A 12968-nucleotide genomic window follows, 5' to 3' on the forward strand; every position below is an offset into this window, starting at 1 on the left:
GGTTAACAATCTCACAACACATCAACAATATCCTTACTCAACCTTGGGTTCCCTATCACCAGCTTCCTTGTCCCCTTCTGCCTTCTGGCCCTTATATACAGCATTGTCTTGAAGAACAATTAAAATAATTACATACTGATTTACCCTAAACCTAGCTCCCAGTCTGACCTTCGCAGTCTCTTTCCTGAAACTAACAGAATTCTTCAAAGAGCACAAAGCCCAAAATAAAACGGTCTTACGGGTTTATCTGAACCATTGTTTGACTCAAAAGTAGCTTTTTAGGAACCACTTTCTTCAAGGCTCAAGGTTCAAAAGGACATCTAAGGGCAATGGCCTACGTGGGTCATTCCCATTTCTAACCGCACGTGCACTCTTCTACCTTCTATTCAGTAAGGTTTGGATGTATCTGTAAGGTATACAGATAATAAGTGCTAAAATACAAGGACTGCCATATTTTAATAGGCAAATCATTTCATTGGTACCTCCGTTTCCCAGTCTTTAAATTGTTCTAAGTATAAATGTCATCATCCATATACTCTACACCAACGGTGATACATTTTAAAAGGACAGCATTTAAAGCAATGAAAAATAACAACTAGGGATGATATTAACTGTTCTACTAAGAACTACTATGAAATCAGAAGGAAAAGTTATACAGGTTTCAGGAGTCCCCAATTTATTCATAGGTTGTGTTCTGCATGTTTGGAACTAAAAACACACTTTCCTATAAAAATAGCAGTAAAGGGATAACACATGTCACAGCCTGTCCTAAATAAGGAGGTGGGGGGAGTGAGAACAGTAGTAAGAGGCAAGCAAAAGGAGTTTACATTTGAGGCAATCTCACAAGGTTTGTTTTTGGCTGCCCTCCTGGTGCAGTGGCTAAGCGCTGGGCTGCTGACTGAAAGATGTACCAGTCTGCTTCGTAAAGATTACAGCCTTGCAAACCCTATGGGGTAGTTCTACTCTGTCCTATAGGGTCACTTTGAGTCAGAATCGACTCCAAGGCAATGGGCTTGGTTTTTTGGGGGAGGGGTTGTGGTGCAGTGTAAGGAAGTCAAAGAGTAAAGAATTGTCCTATTGGCCTCCTAGAACTACAGTTCCCAGAATACCACAGTTCATGCTCCCCAGCGGGATACAGCCTTGTACTCTAAATCCTGTTGGACCTGCTGCTGGGGACACTGGCATCTCTGCACTCATGGCTTCTCCTAGCAAGGCTGTTATTGTTCCCGGGAATGGAGGCGGGGATGTGGCCACCCACGGCTGGTATGGCTGGGTGAAGAGAAGGCTAGAGCAGGTAAGAGACGCACTTCCCACAGCTGTAGGAAGTCAGCCTTAAGCAAGAGGGGAAGATGTGAGGGAGGGAGGACTGAAGTTTGAACGCGCCCCCCGCCCCTAGCAATGCCCATTGTGTTTTTATGCCTCTCCGTTACTGCCCTTTCTTACACTTGGTGTGCCCTGGAGCTAGTGGTTGAAATTTTGTTTTGGTAAAAGTGCCTAGAAGGCTTCTCTGAGAGCTCAGTCGTTAGACTAAACGGTACTACTTCTTAGAAAGAGGCACAAAAATGTACTACAGCAATCGCGCCCTCACCCCCTCTCCCCATATCCGCTGCTGTTTCAGATTTGGGTCTTCCCTTGACAAATTTTCACCTATCTTCATAGCTCTTGGCCCCAAATTAAAAAAAAAAAAAGAATGAATGTATAATATTAATACATATAAAGGATATGTGTATAAATTACGAAGTATAATAATGTAGTGAATACCACCAAACTAAGATCTAGAACATTACAATATCTTTGAAGTCACCTATATGTGTCCCCCATCCCACCCCTCTGCCATCCTGAAAGTTTTCATTTGCTTTTCTTTTTTAAAATTAAAGTTAAAATTTAAAGGATGTATCCTTTAAACAATACATTGTTTTGGCTTCTGTAGGTTGTCTTGGGCAACTTGCTATTTTTTTTTTTTTTTTTTAAACCCTCTTCCATAATCTGGCAATAAGACCATTCAAGGGTTGCCTTCTCCAGAGCAGGTCTCTAGGACAGAATTGCAGAGTTTTGTCTGAAAACCAGTCCAGAGTTTAAACAGTAGGGCTGGCACTGTTGAAAAGGCTGGGATCTCCACTTCCTGTCCCATGTTCTGTATCACATCAACCATTTATCTGCTTCCCATCGCCCACTCTGTTCGGCTCTAAGTCAGTCTGTCTAGATCCATTCACTCACTCCTTCTCTAGCGATAGATGCCTGTAGTGATAAATGTAGAGATACAAATACAGATAGAGAACTACAGACAGATGGAGTTTATGAGGAGGGATCGTATATTCATATGTAAGCCTATAGCACTTAACCCAATTCATTTCATAATCAATAAGCAAATACTTACTGAATTGATAAAATGATATCAGGTGTGTCTCACTTCTTGTTAGCATAGTATTAGTTGTAATTAAGCTCCTTATTATAGCTGTTTTTCCCCCTCATATCATAGATACCTGGTTTCCAGTGTTTGGCTAAAAACATGCCTGACCCAAGTAAGTTTACATTTATTTTTAAACAGCCATCTTGTTGGGTTTTTGATCTCAGCATTTTCCTAGTAAGGAACAGGAATAGCATAGAGCAAAGCCCAAGGTGCATATATATACCTAAGAGTGAAAAATGGTAAGTAGCTTGGGAAAAAAAGTGTCAAACCAAAAAAAAAAAAATTCTTGTAGGAAGCAAGAAAAGCACCTGGGCTTGGTAAAATTTAATTTTCAGCTTTGCAAGCAGCTTGAATTTTAGGCAACTTTCTGAAAACGTGTGGGTGTTCCGTTTGGGGCAGAGAGATGCTGAAACTTTACAATGCCTGTTTGAGATTCTAATATTTAAAAATGTAATCTCACATTTGCCACTTTTGTCCTGGGAATTCCTGTTTCTTGGGAATTTCCTTTTTGGAAAAAAAGAATACATATGTTTGGGAATTTTAGAGATGACATTGTCAAGAGGTTTTTTTTTTTTTTATTTTATTTTGAAAATTTAGCTTCAGAGTTATATTTTATTATTTCCCTGGTAGTTTCTTATAAGAACATGATAAAAATAAAAACAAAACTATATATCAAAACTACAGATTTGGATCTTCCAAACACTAACACATAAATCTTTGGCCCTATTAAAACAGTCCCATCTCCCATTGTGGGCCTGCAGTTTAAAAAGTTGTGAACTGCTGAGTTGTCCTCTGTAGGAAGGTGGGTTGCATTAGACTAGGATTATCCCTATCAAAATAACAGCCTCTCTTTTTTACATGAACCTCAGTTACAGCTCAAGAGAGCATCTGGTTGCCCTTCATGGAGGCGGAGCTCCACTGTGATGAGAAGACCATCATCATAGGCCACAGTTCTGGGGCCATTGCTGCCATGAGGTGCGATACTGGCTGAGTTGTCACCACTTGCATGTGCTGTAACCCCGCTTGCTTGGGAAGTGCTTTGTGTATACCTTAAGTTTCTACTGCAGGGGAGACAGTGCTTACCTCAAAAACAAAACAAAAAAAAAAACCAAACCCACTGCTATTGAGTTGATTCTGACTCATAGTGACCCTAGAGGAAGGACAGAGTAGAACTGCCCCATAAGGTTTCCAAGGCTGTAAATCTTTACCGAAGCAGACTACCACGTTTTTCTCCTGTGGAGTGCCTGATGGGTTCGAACAGCCGACTTTTGGGTTAGCAGCCAAGTGCTTTAACCACTGTGCCCCCAGGTCTCCTTAAAAGTGGTAGCATAACCTGTTCTAATTCCTTCCTAGGTTGGTTACTGGGATGCAGCTGGTGTGATCCATTTAAAACATAAATGGTTCCAGGCCCCACTGGCTTCCCACCACCCTCAGAGGAACTCCTTGGCCTTCAAGGCCCCCGCTAGCTCTGATGCCATCTCTGGTGTCTCCCCTACACTGCCCCCATTCTGGCTTACTGGCCTCATTGTTGTTCCTAGAACATGCCAAGCACTCACCTACCTTAGGCTTTCACTTGCTGTTCTGTCTACGACATTCTTCCCCCAGACGTCTGCGTGGCTTTTTCCTTCCCTTTGGTCTTTGCTCAAATGTCACCTTATCACAGGGTACTTCCCTGATCACTCCATATGAAACAGCAACCTCACCGCTGGCTCTAGCCCCTTACTGTTGTCTATAGCACTTATCACCATCTGACATCCTGTTTACTTGTTTGTCTCCTGCCAATAGAATGTAAGTTCCATAAGAATGGGACTTTGTTTTGCTCACTGTGACACTGAAACCCCCGTGCCTTGAATAGTGCTGGGCATATGGTAGGTGCTCAGTCAATATTTGTTGGAGGATGAGGACTGTTACCCTCCAGTGTACCTCACCAAGTCCTTAGGGTTCACAGGCACATCCCTCATGTTCTCCATTAGAACACCACTTGTTGGGCATTCTTTAGCCTTATGAGGCCTGGGAGGTAGAGACTAAGCTGGCTGAATAAGCCTATTAGGATTGGGTTTCTTCCATATTTGCTAGGTTGGATGACAAAGGATTACAGTTTTTTTGTGTGTAATCTGTTGTCCCAAGCAGTTGCTCAGGATGTAACATGAATTGCATATCAGAATCTTGCCAGCTTCCATAACCCTTCAGCTACACTAATCCAAGCTATAAGAATAACAATAGTACAGTTGTAATGTAAGGGATGTTTATAAGCTGCCAGAGGTTGTCAAGAAAATGAAGATGAGATCCCTTTATTCCTGAAATCTGTCCCAACTCAAGACCCGTGAAGCTTCTTACAGGGTTTTCAGCAACTGTCCAAAGAATGGACTTCTAAAGTTAGGTAGGCAACAAGATCAATAGATGCCCAAACCATCAGTATAAGGTTGCAGGGGAACAGGATATTGACAGAGTCCCACAGTGTTACCCCACAGATTACTCACTCATCATAACATTGTGCCTTTACAATGGAGAGATCAGCAGATATCACCTTAACCAAGTGACCAAACTTAACCTCACCCATAATGGGACAACCTGGCATCATGTGCCCCTGATGTGATGGAGTGGGAAGGACACAACATCTTCTATGTAGTATTCTTGCCAAAAATGTGAAACCTCAGTCTAATCTTGAGGTGTCAGGTGGTGGTGGAGGGCGGGTAAGTTCCCCAGAGGAAATCTGAAAGTGGCTGCGTATGCAGAAGGTAGGGACGGACAAAGAGGCAGGCCACTCCAGGTTGAATAAGCAGTCTAAGATTATGGGGAAAACTTACATACAAGGCAAGGTCCTGGGCAGCAGCAGGATGGGTAGATCTCTGCGCTACTGCCCCAAGCTCCAGAGATTATACAGAGGAGCTAACCTGGGTTTGTTATACAAGCCCCCTTCCCTCAAGTCCAAAATATTCAGATGTTATCATTTGGATCCGGGTTCCTTCAAGGAGATTATGTTTCTTGCATCAAAGATGCTACATTTCTTAGCTTCTTACCCATTTTCGGGAATGGCGTGTTTGTCAGGAATGTGGTTAGCTTCAGGCCTGGAGTCAGCTTGCAGGTCCTGGATTGGTCACATCCTCATTTATCCTCCCAATGCAAGGAAAGCCAGACAGATTCAGTTTAGGGGATAGTTTACAAGACAACTGAAAAAAAGTATCGTTTAAAACAACAAATTTAAAAGAGGAGTCGTGACAACCAAATGCAATGCATGGTCCTTGACTGGATCTAGGAATTGAAAATAAAGTTTTAAAGGACATTTTGGGTACAACTGGGGAAAAAATGAATGCAGAAAATATTACATATCAATGTTAATTTTATTGAATATAATAATGGTACTGTGATTATGCAAGAGAATAGCTTGTTCTTAGGAGATAAATGCTGAAGTATTTAGGGATTAAAATGTGGCAAAATTAATCAATCTAGATGTTCATTGTTCTTTCAACTTTTCTGTGGGTTTGAAATTTTTCATAAAAAAGCTGGGAAAAATGTTAAGGCCCAATAACAAAATGCCAGCCCTGAATCTGTTCTAGCACAAAGACCTCTTGAAGCTATTACTGTTTCACATCTCTCTGTAGCCTAGGCCTTGCTGAGCGGATGAGCTGGCTGCAGAGAGTTGAGCGTCTGCTTGTTGGGCATCCTAAGGCACCAGGGACACAAAGATTAATGAGGCGTATGCCTGCCTTTAAAGAGATGATGGTTCATTGCGGGGAGACAGATATAATACAATGCAAACAAGCGCTACAGTGAGGAGCGTGTGGTAACAGAGACACACTTCTGCTACTGAACAGTGTATGGTTTAGAGACCACCTGCATTACAGTCACCTGAGTTAGGGGAGGTCTCATACTTCAAAATGCAGATTCCTGGTCCTCAGCCCCAACCCCTGAATCAGATGCCCTTGGACTGAGCTTGGGAATCTGCAAGCTAACCAACTCTCCAAGTAATGCTGATGTTGGCCTTAAAGGTGCATATCAGAGAGCGGTTCACCTTTTCATGGTTCTCAGGAAAGGACTGCACAGGAGGGTTAGACTATCTTGAAAAATGAGTAGGAGTTCACCAAATAGTTTTCTTGCTGTTTTTCATATTAACATCAATAGGATATAGCAGATGCTTTCTATAAGTTAAATGAGTTTTTAAGTGATTTATTGACTTCTTGGTGATTAGATTTGAACATTAAAAGTTAGCTGACATTTTTGTTTCTCCAGGTATGCAGAAACACATCAGGTATATGCTATTGTATTAGTGTCTGCATACACATCAGATTTGGGGGATGAAAATGAGCGTGCAAGTGGTAAGTTTTTCTTTTGGTTTGTCCCTTTCCCTCCTATTCCCTCATTCTGAAACCCCCTTTTCTTATTCCTTCATTTCTTCCATACCATTTATTTTTTCTAAATGTCTTACTTTTTCCTTTCATCTTTAGCTCTTTCCCACGTTCTTATTCCTTTGTGAAAATGGCTTGGGGGAGGTGTCTGACCTCCTCCTTCCCCACAAGGGGAAGAAGAACCAACATCAATAGCCCAAGGCTGATTCCTATGAGGTGGGGGTCAGACATGCCTCCTCTCTCTGCCATGTTTACCAATTTTGACACCAACCATCCCTCCCACAGCACTCTCTACTGGGTTTGATAATTCATTGCAGTGGCCATGCAGAACTCACAGACCATACTCACAATTATAGGGTTTATCAGGGAAGTAACAGTTACAATTCAGGCTCAGGAACACTCAAGATACAGTTCTTCCATCAGGATAGCCTCTTCCCAGCCATGCTTGCAGGCACACCTCTCCTGGCCCTCAGTCTCTGCCCAGAGCCACCAGCCTTGTCTCTCTGTGGGCTGGGAAACCCACTAGTGGTCTCCTGCTGCCAGGTGTCTCCTTCCTTGATGATGAACTCCTCCTCTCTGCTCTGGAATTGGCTCTCTTTTAACGCAAACCTGACCAATCCCCTTGGTAGGACACAGTTACCCTATCACATGATCACCTGGGTGGGAGTTACAAGACCATGGCTAGAAAGGCCACACACAAAAGTAATTAATCACACTGCATCCTTATATACAGTCTTTTCTTGGTTATGTGGTTATCAGTGATAACTTAGTCTTTATTATCTTTCAGCCTAATTTCATTTTATTTTATTAATGTCTCTTTTATTATGATATCTACAATCATAGTTACAGAAACTAGACTAGAAAATGTCACAAATGCCAGTGGAAAGGAGCGAATGCATTCAGCTCCCTACCTCCGTTCTGTTCTGTTAGGAGAGGCAAGGGAGGCGGGACCAAGAGCAACACCAACACCCAGCAAAGGTAGAGTGGGCACCTTGCGGAGATGGAACACAAAGATTAAGGTGTGGGTTCTTTTCCTTCCTCCCTTACTGAGGCAGAACACCCAGAAAAACCCTGCCCCTAGTCATGGTTACCTTTCAGAAAAGTTAAAAAAAAATCTAATGGCATGCATGCAAGAAATATTTACCATGCATCCTTGGATATAAGTTACTGTAGGCACTTCGAGAGGTGGAAGACCTCTTTCTAACCCATAGTCTAGAAATGAACCCTAGAGGCCTCATTTTATTAAAGCCTATACTCCCGATGGAATCGAGCCCTAAAAGAGGTGCTTTAAATTTACACTTAGCAGGTTCTGATTCTTTGTGTCTCTGCTAGGGTCTCCTCTAGATATTAAGAATGGAGATTATCTGTAGGGACTGATAGATTCTTTTTTCCCCATAGGATACTTCAACCGCCCCTGGCAGTGGGAAAAGATCAAGGCCAACTGCCCGCACATTGTGCAGTTCGGGTCCACTGACGATCCTTTCCTTCCCTGGAAGGAACAACAAGAAGTTGCTGATAAGTTGCAAGCCAAGTTGTACAAATTCACTGACCGTGGCCACTTTCAGAACACAGAGTTTCACGAACTGATTAGTGTGGTAAAGTCTATGCTGAAAGTACCAGCATAGACAGGATGATTTCTGCTATTTTGTTTCTCAATATAGGGTTACAGCAATAATATATATCAGACAATTACTAGACCAACAAAATAGATCAAGTTCAGTTCCGGAAATGCCTGAAAACAAACACAAGTTTCAGTGTTCAAACTAATTTACAGATAGCACTTCCATTTTCTACAGTATCTAAACCTCTTCAAAATGCTGTGAACTGAAGCAATAATTTTCCCATTTCATGAGGGACACAAGACAGCTTAACTGCACTTGACTATCCAAAGTGGACAAGTCAGAAATAGAACTCGGGTTTGCTGATTCCCAGTCCAGATTAAAGCTAATTGGTCTCATGTATGTCATAGGAATTATACTGTTTTCCTCTTTGAAATAAAAGAAACTTTGCTATTGGGGAAAGAAAATGTGACTGAGGGTCCAGAGTGTTGACTTGGAGGTCAAAACACTAGCTGCTGTTTCAGGTTGGCTGGGATATCAAACCCAGACTAGGGTATTCACCTTTGACAGTTTGCCCCCCAGTCCTTCAAACGTGTGAGATAATGATATATTAGAATGCTAAGAGTCAGGGGTCTGCAAGGGTCAGGCAGAGAATATAAGTGAGCACAGCCGACTGGACAATGAGGGTGGTAGGGCTGATACTATGTGGACAGCATGCCTATCTAAAGTCCTTACTCAGGATCAGGGGATTGTTGGAAATGTGCGCAAGGATTTGCCAGAATTCTGATTTTTTGAAGAAAAAAATTCCTCAAATTTTTTAAATTCAAGGGATATATATGAGTATTATGTCCAGTCCAGACACATTTATGTTCGTTGGTTAACTACAGTGCAAATAAAAATTTACAAACACTGCAAGCCAAATGAAAACCAGCCATCCATTCGTGAACTGTGCCACAGCCTTAACTCAGCCAGCTGTTTTTAAGATGATTCTATAGAAAGCCTGAGAAAAGCCTAAAATAACCAAGACGAATATAATTTCAAAGGATGAGACCATGGGAGCAACTTGGATTTTGTTACAGTCTTAAGTTTTTTAAAAGAAATTGTTCTAACTTTTAACTTCTGTGATCATTTCGATCTCTTTCAAGCCTCATTCCATAATCTTTCCTCAGATCACACTTTTTCAAGAACACACTTTTTCAGTTCCCAACATTTTTTGGCTATGACCTCAGACTATTTCCGGTGAATTCACGCTTATTGTTGCAGAACCTGACGTTTGCCGCAGTAATGTGAATTCCCACACTGTTTATGCTTAGAGGAGATGCAGAGGTATCATTTTATCCTGAAAAGCCATTTGCTTTCTAAATGTGCTTCATGATGTTAGTTGCCATGGAGTCAGTTCTGACTCACGGCAAGCCCATATGTGTCAGAGTAGAACTGTGCTCCATAGGGTTGTCAAAGCTGAGACCTTTTGGAAGCAGATCCTCAGGCCTGCCTTCCAAGGTGCCTTTGGGTGGTTTTGAACCGCCCACCTTTTGGCTAGTAGTCGAATGCTGAATGGTTTGTACCACCCAGGGACTCCTTCAATATACACAGACAAAAAAAGTCAGGACAGATAGTCAAGATTTAATAGCAGTTGTCTTTGGGGAATGGGAATTTTGGTGGGTATGGTGGGGTGATGTCTCTTTTTCACTTTATACACCTGGGAATTACGTGGATTTGTTACACTAAATAAGTATTACTTTTATAATTAAAAATAATTAAGATTGATGGAGGAGCAAGATGGTAGCATAAGCAGTTGCTCCCCTACAACTAAGTCAGTGAACAACAAATAAAAATTAACATGGACAGAGATTTTGGAGCTCCAGACAGCAGCTGATGTGTTGGAGAACCTAAGCGAGGCCCAAATCAGGAGAGAGAGAGAGCAGGGATGGTGGAAAGGCAGAGATTCACTGACTGCCAGCACCCTACCTGCTGGTTCAGTTCACTGTGGCCATTTTGGAAAGTGGACAGGCAACCTCCCTGGGCAAAGAACCCAGGATGACATCTACATTGAGGATACACACGAGCTCAGAGATACTAGGTAGATAGCCTTGGACAGGTCCGACAAAAGGGGTGGGGGTGCCTTTTCGGTTGGGGTAGGACTGAGAGACAGTGGCATATCAATACGACGCGGATTTGAAATCCAGAAAACTAAGGAAAGCGCAGTCCGATTAAAGTGGTGCACATTGTGAGAATTCACAAGCAGGGAACAGGGAAGCCCAAGTGTGTACTTGGGGAGGGGTACGGGGAAGTTGAAACACTGAGGGTGAGTACTTTTGAGTCTTGCTGAGACCAAAGGCAGGCATTAGGACCCAGAGCCACAGAAGATACATGGGACCCATCCATAGGCCAGGATGAGAAAAGTACATCAAACAGGCAACCCAGTGGGAATCAGCTGGCTTCCTACCTAACAACCAGGCACGTGGGAGAGACTCTCCAGATTGCCCTGTGCAGTAAGAACACAAAGCGTTACCTCCACCCTGCCTCAGGAAAGCCACATTCCACCTCTTCTACTCACGACCAGTGGAAAAGTCTTCTGCCTCTGCAATTAGCCACAGAGGGAAAGCCATGCCCCACCCCCAACAGATGAATGTGAGGGAAGCCTGCCCAAGTGTTGCAGTCCTCTAGGAAGACACATCCAACTTACAGATCTCAGAGAAGACTTCACACCCCAGTAACATCAGCCACCTCAGGTAAAACTACCCAGAGTCTGTACCCAGGAACTTAAAATTTTACAAAATGCCTAAAAGTTGTGAAGCCAGAGTAGAACCCTAGATTAACAAAATAAATACATAAATAAAATACTTCATACTGAGTGAGCACTGGATGAACCAAAGGGCCAGAGTGCCCCCTAATGGAATTTAGAGGAAGAAAATGTAATTAAAGTATTAAAAAAAATCCAGAAAAATATAAAAAATTCTGAGTTCCAGATTATCATAGTAAGATATTAAAATACCCCACATTCAACAAAAATTTATAAAACATACAAGATCACAGGAGAGATGGCCCAATCAAAAGAAAACCATGAAGCAGAAATTTCTCTGATGGGGACCAGGTTAATGGGGAAAATAGAGGACCTCCAGACAACAATGTTAAATATGTTCAAAAAAAGCAAAGAACACACAGAAAACAAACCAAAGGAGATCAGGAAACAATGAGAAACTTCACAAGGAGATTGAAAAAAAAATACTGGGATTGAAAAATAAAATAATTGAATTAGAAAATGCAAGAGAAACATTCAACAATAGATTAGGACAGAAGATAGAATAAACGAACTAGAAGACAGGGTAACTGAACTTGTTAAGTTTCAAGAGAAATGAGAAAAGAACAGAGAAAAGTTAACAACGCCAAATGGAACTGTGGGATTCAATTAAGGAATCCAATATTAGGATTTTTGGAATTCCAGAACAACAGGATGGTAAAAAAGACAAAATTTTACAAGAGATAATCACAGAGAATTTCTCAGTCCTGAATAAGTAATCGAGCCTGCAAATCCAGGAAACTACATGAACTCCAAGCAGAAGGAATGCAAAGAGGTCTACACCAAGACACAATGTAATAGGATTCTTGAAAACCAAACACAAGGAGAGAATTCTGCAAGCAGCAAGAGAAAAGCGGAATATAACATATCAAGGTTGCTTCATGAGAATTAGTGTATATTTCTCCTCAGAAACCCAGGAGGGCAGAAGACAATGGAGTGACATATATAAAGTATTGAAGGAAAATAAGTGTCAACCAAGAATTCTTTACCCAGCAGTTATCATTCAAAAATGAGGCGGAAATCAAGACATTTCCAAATAAACAGAAGCTCTGGGAAATTGTTACTACCAGACCTGTTCTGCAAGTATTACTTAAGGATGTCCTTCAGATGGAAAGGAAAGAACACTAATCAAATACTTGAACCTACACGTGGGAAAGAGGAAAGGAGGGAGAAATCTACAAAAAAGATAACATGAGCAAATACAAGACCAAGTATACAGTATTTTTAGGGAGTAAATTCCGTACAGTTCCACAAGTGATACAACATCAAGTGCGTAAGAAATAATACAAATTAAACCTATCGGATATAGGATCTACAAGGATGTAACTGGAGACTCAACAACAGAAAGGGAGGGACAGAGGAGCAAATCAGGAATAGAGTTTTAGGATCTTAATGTATGTTACTTGTTATTTGTATGTTAAATGTTGGCAGCAAGCTGAACTAAGTTGTTAAAAATTGTAAGTTGTTCAATGTAATATTTGTGGTAACCACTAAGTAAATAGAGAAAATACACAGAAGGGAAGAAGGAAGACATCAAAAAGGCTCAACACCAAAAAAGCAGCAAAACACAAAAAAGAGCAGAAATATGGAAATAATGGGACAAAGATGTAAGACACACAAAAAACAATCACAGAATGAAGTAGGTATTTCATTTTCAGTAATTAGTTTAAATGTAAATGATCTAAACTTCCCATTCAGAAGACACAGTCACAGAATGGATTAAAAACCATGATCCATCCCTATGCTGCCTACAAGAGACGCACCTTAGAAACAAGGATACAAACAGACAGTGTAGAAGGATGGAAAAGAATATTCCACGCAACTAGTAACCACAGAAGAGTGGGGGTGGCTGT

The 12968-nt window shown here is 41.5% G+C and overlaps 1 protein-coding gene across 1 annotated transcript in view; it reads left to right on the forward strand.

Annotated features, from left to right (window-relative positions):
• The window catches only part of RBBP9 (RB binding protein 9, serine hydrolase), an 11081-nt gene extending 1378 nt beyond the window's left edge, over nucleotides 1–9703 (forward strand). Inside the window, exons 2-6 of the mRNA XM_004376434.2 lie at nucleotides 1090–1294; nucleotides 2480–2522; nucleotides 3280–3385; nucleotides 6641–6726; nucleotides 8155–9703. Of these exons, the coding sequence (XP_004376491.2) occupies nucleotides 1118–1294; nucleotides 2480–2522; nucleotides 3280–3385; nucleotides 6641–6726; nucleotides 8155–8381 (639 nt within the window). The 5' untranslated portion in view covers nucleotides 1090–1117 and the 3' untranslated portion in view covers nucleotides 8382–9703. The remainder of the gene's footprint in view (nucleotides 1–1089; nucleotides 1295–2479; nucleotides 2523–3279; nucleotides 3386–6640; nucleotides 6727–8154) is intronic.
• Nucleotides 9704–12968: the final 3265 nt, after the last annotated feature.

Source organism: Trichechus manatus, unplaced genomic scaffold, assembly GCF_000243295.1.
Source record: "Trichechus manatus latirostris isolate Lorelei unplaced genomic scaffold, TriManLat1.0 scaffold00042, whole genome shotgun sequence".
NCBI lineage: Eukaryota > Metazoa > Chordata > Mammalia > Sirenia > Trichechidae > Trichechus > Trichechus manatus.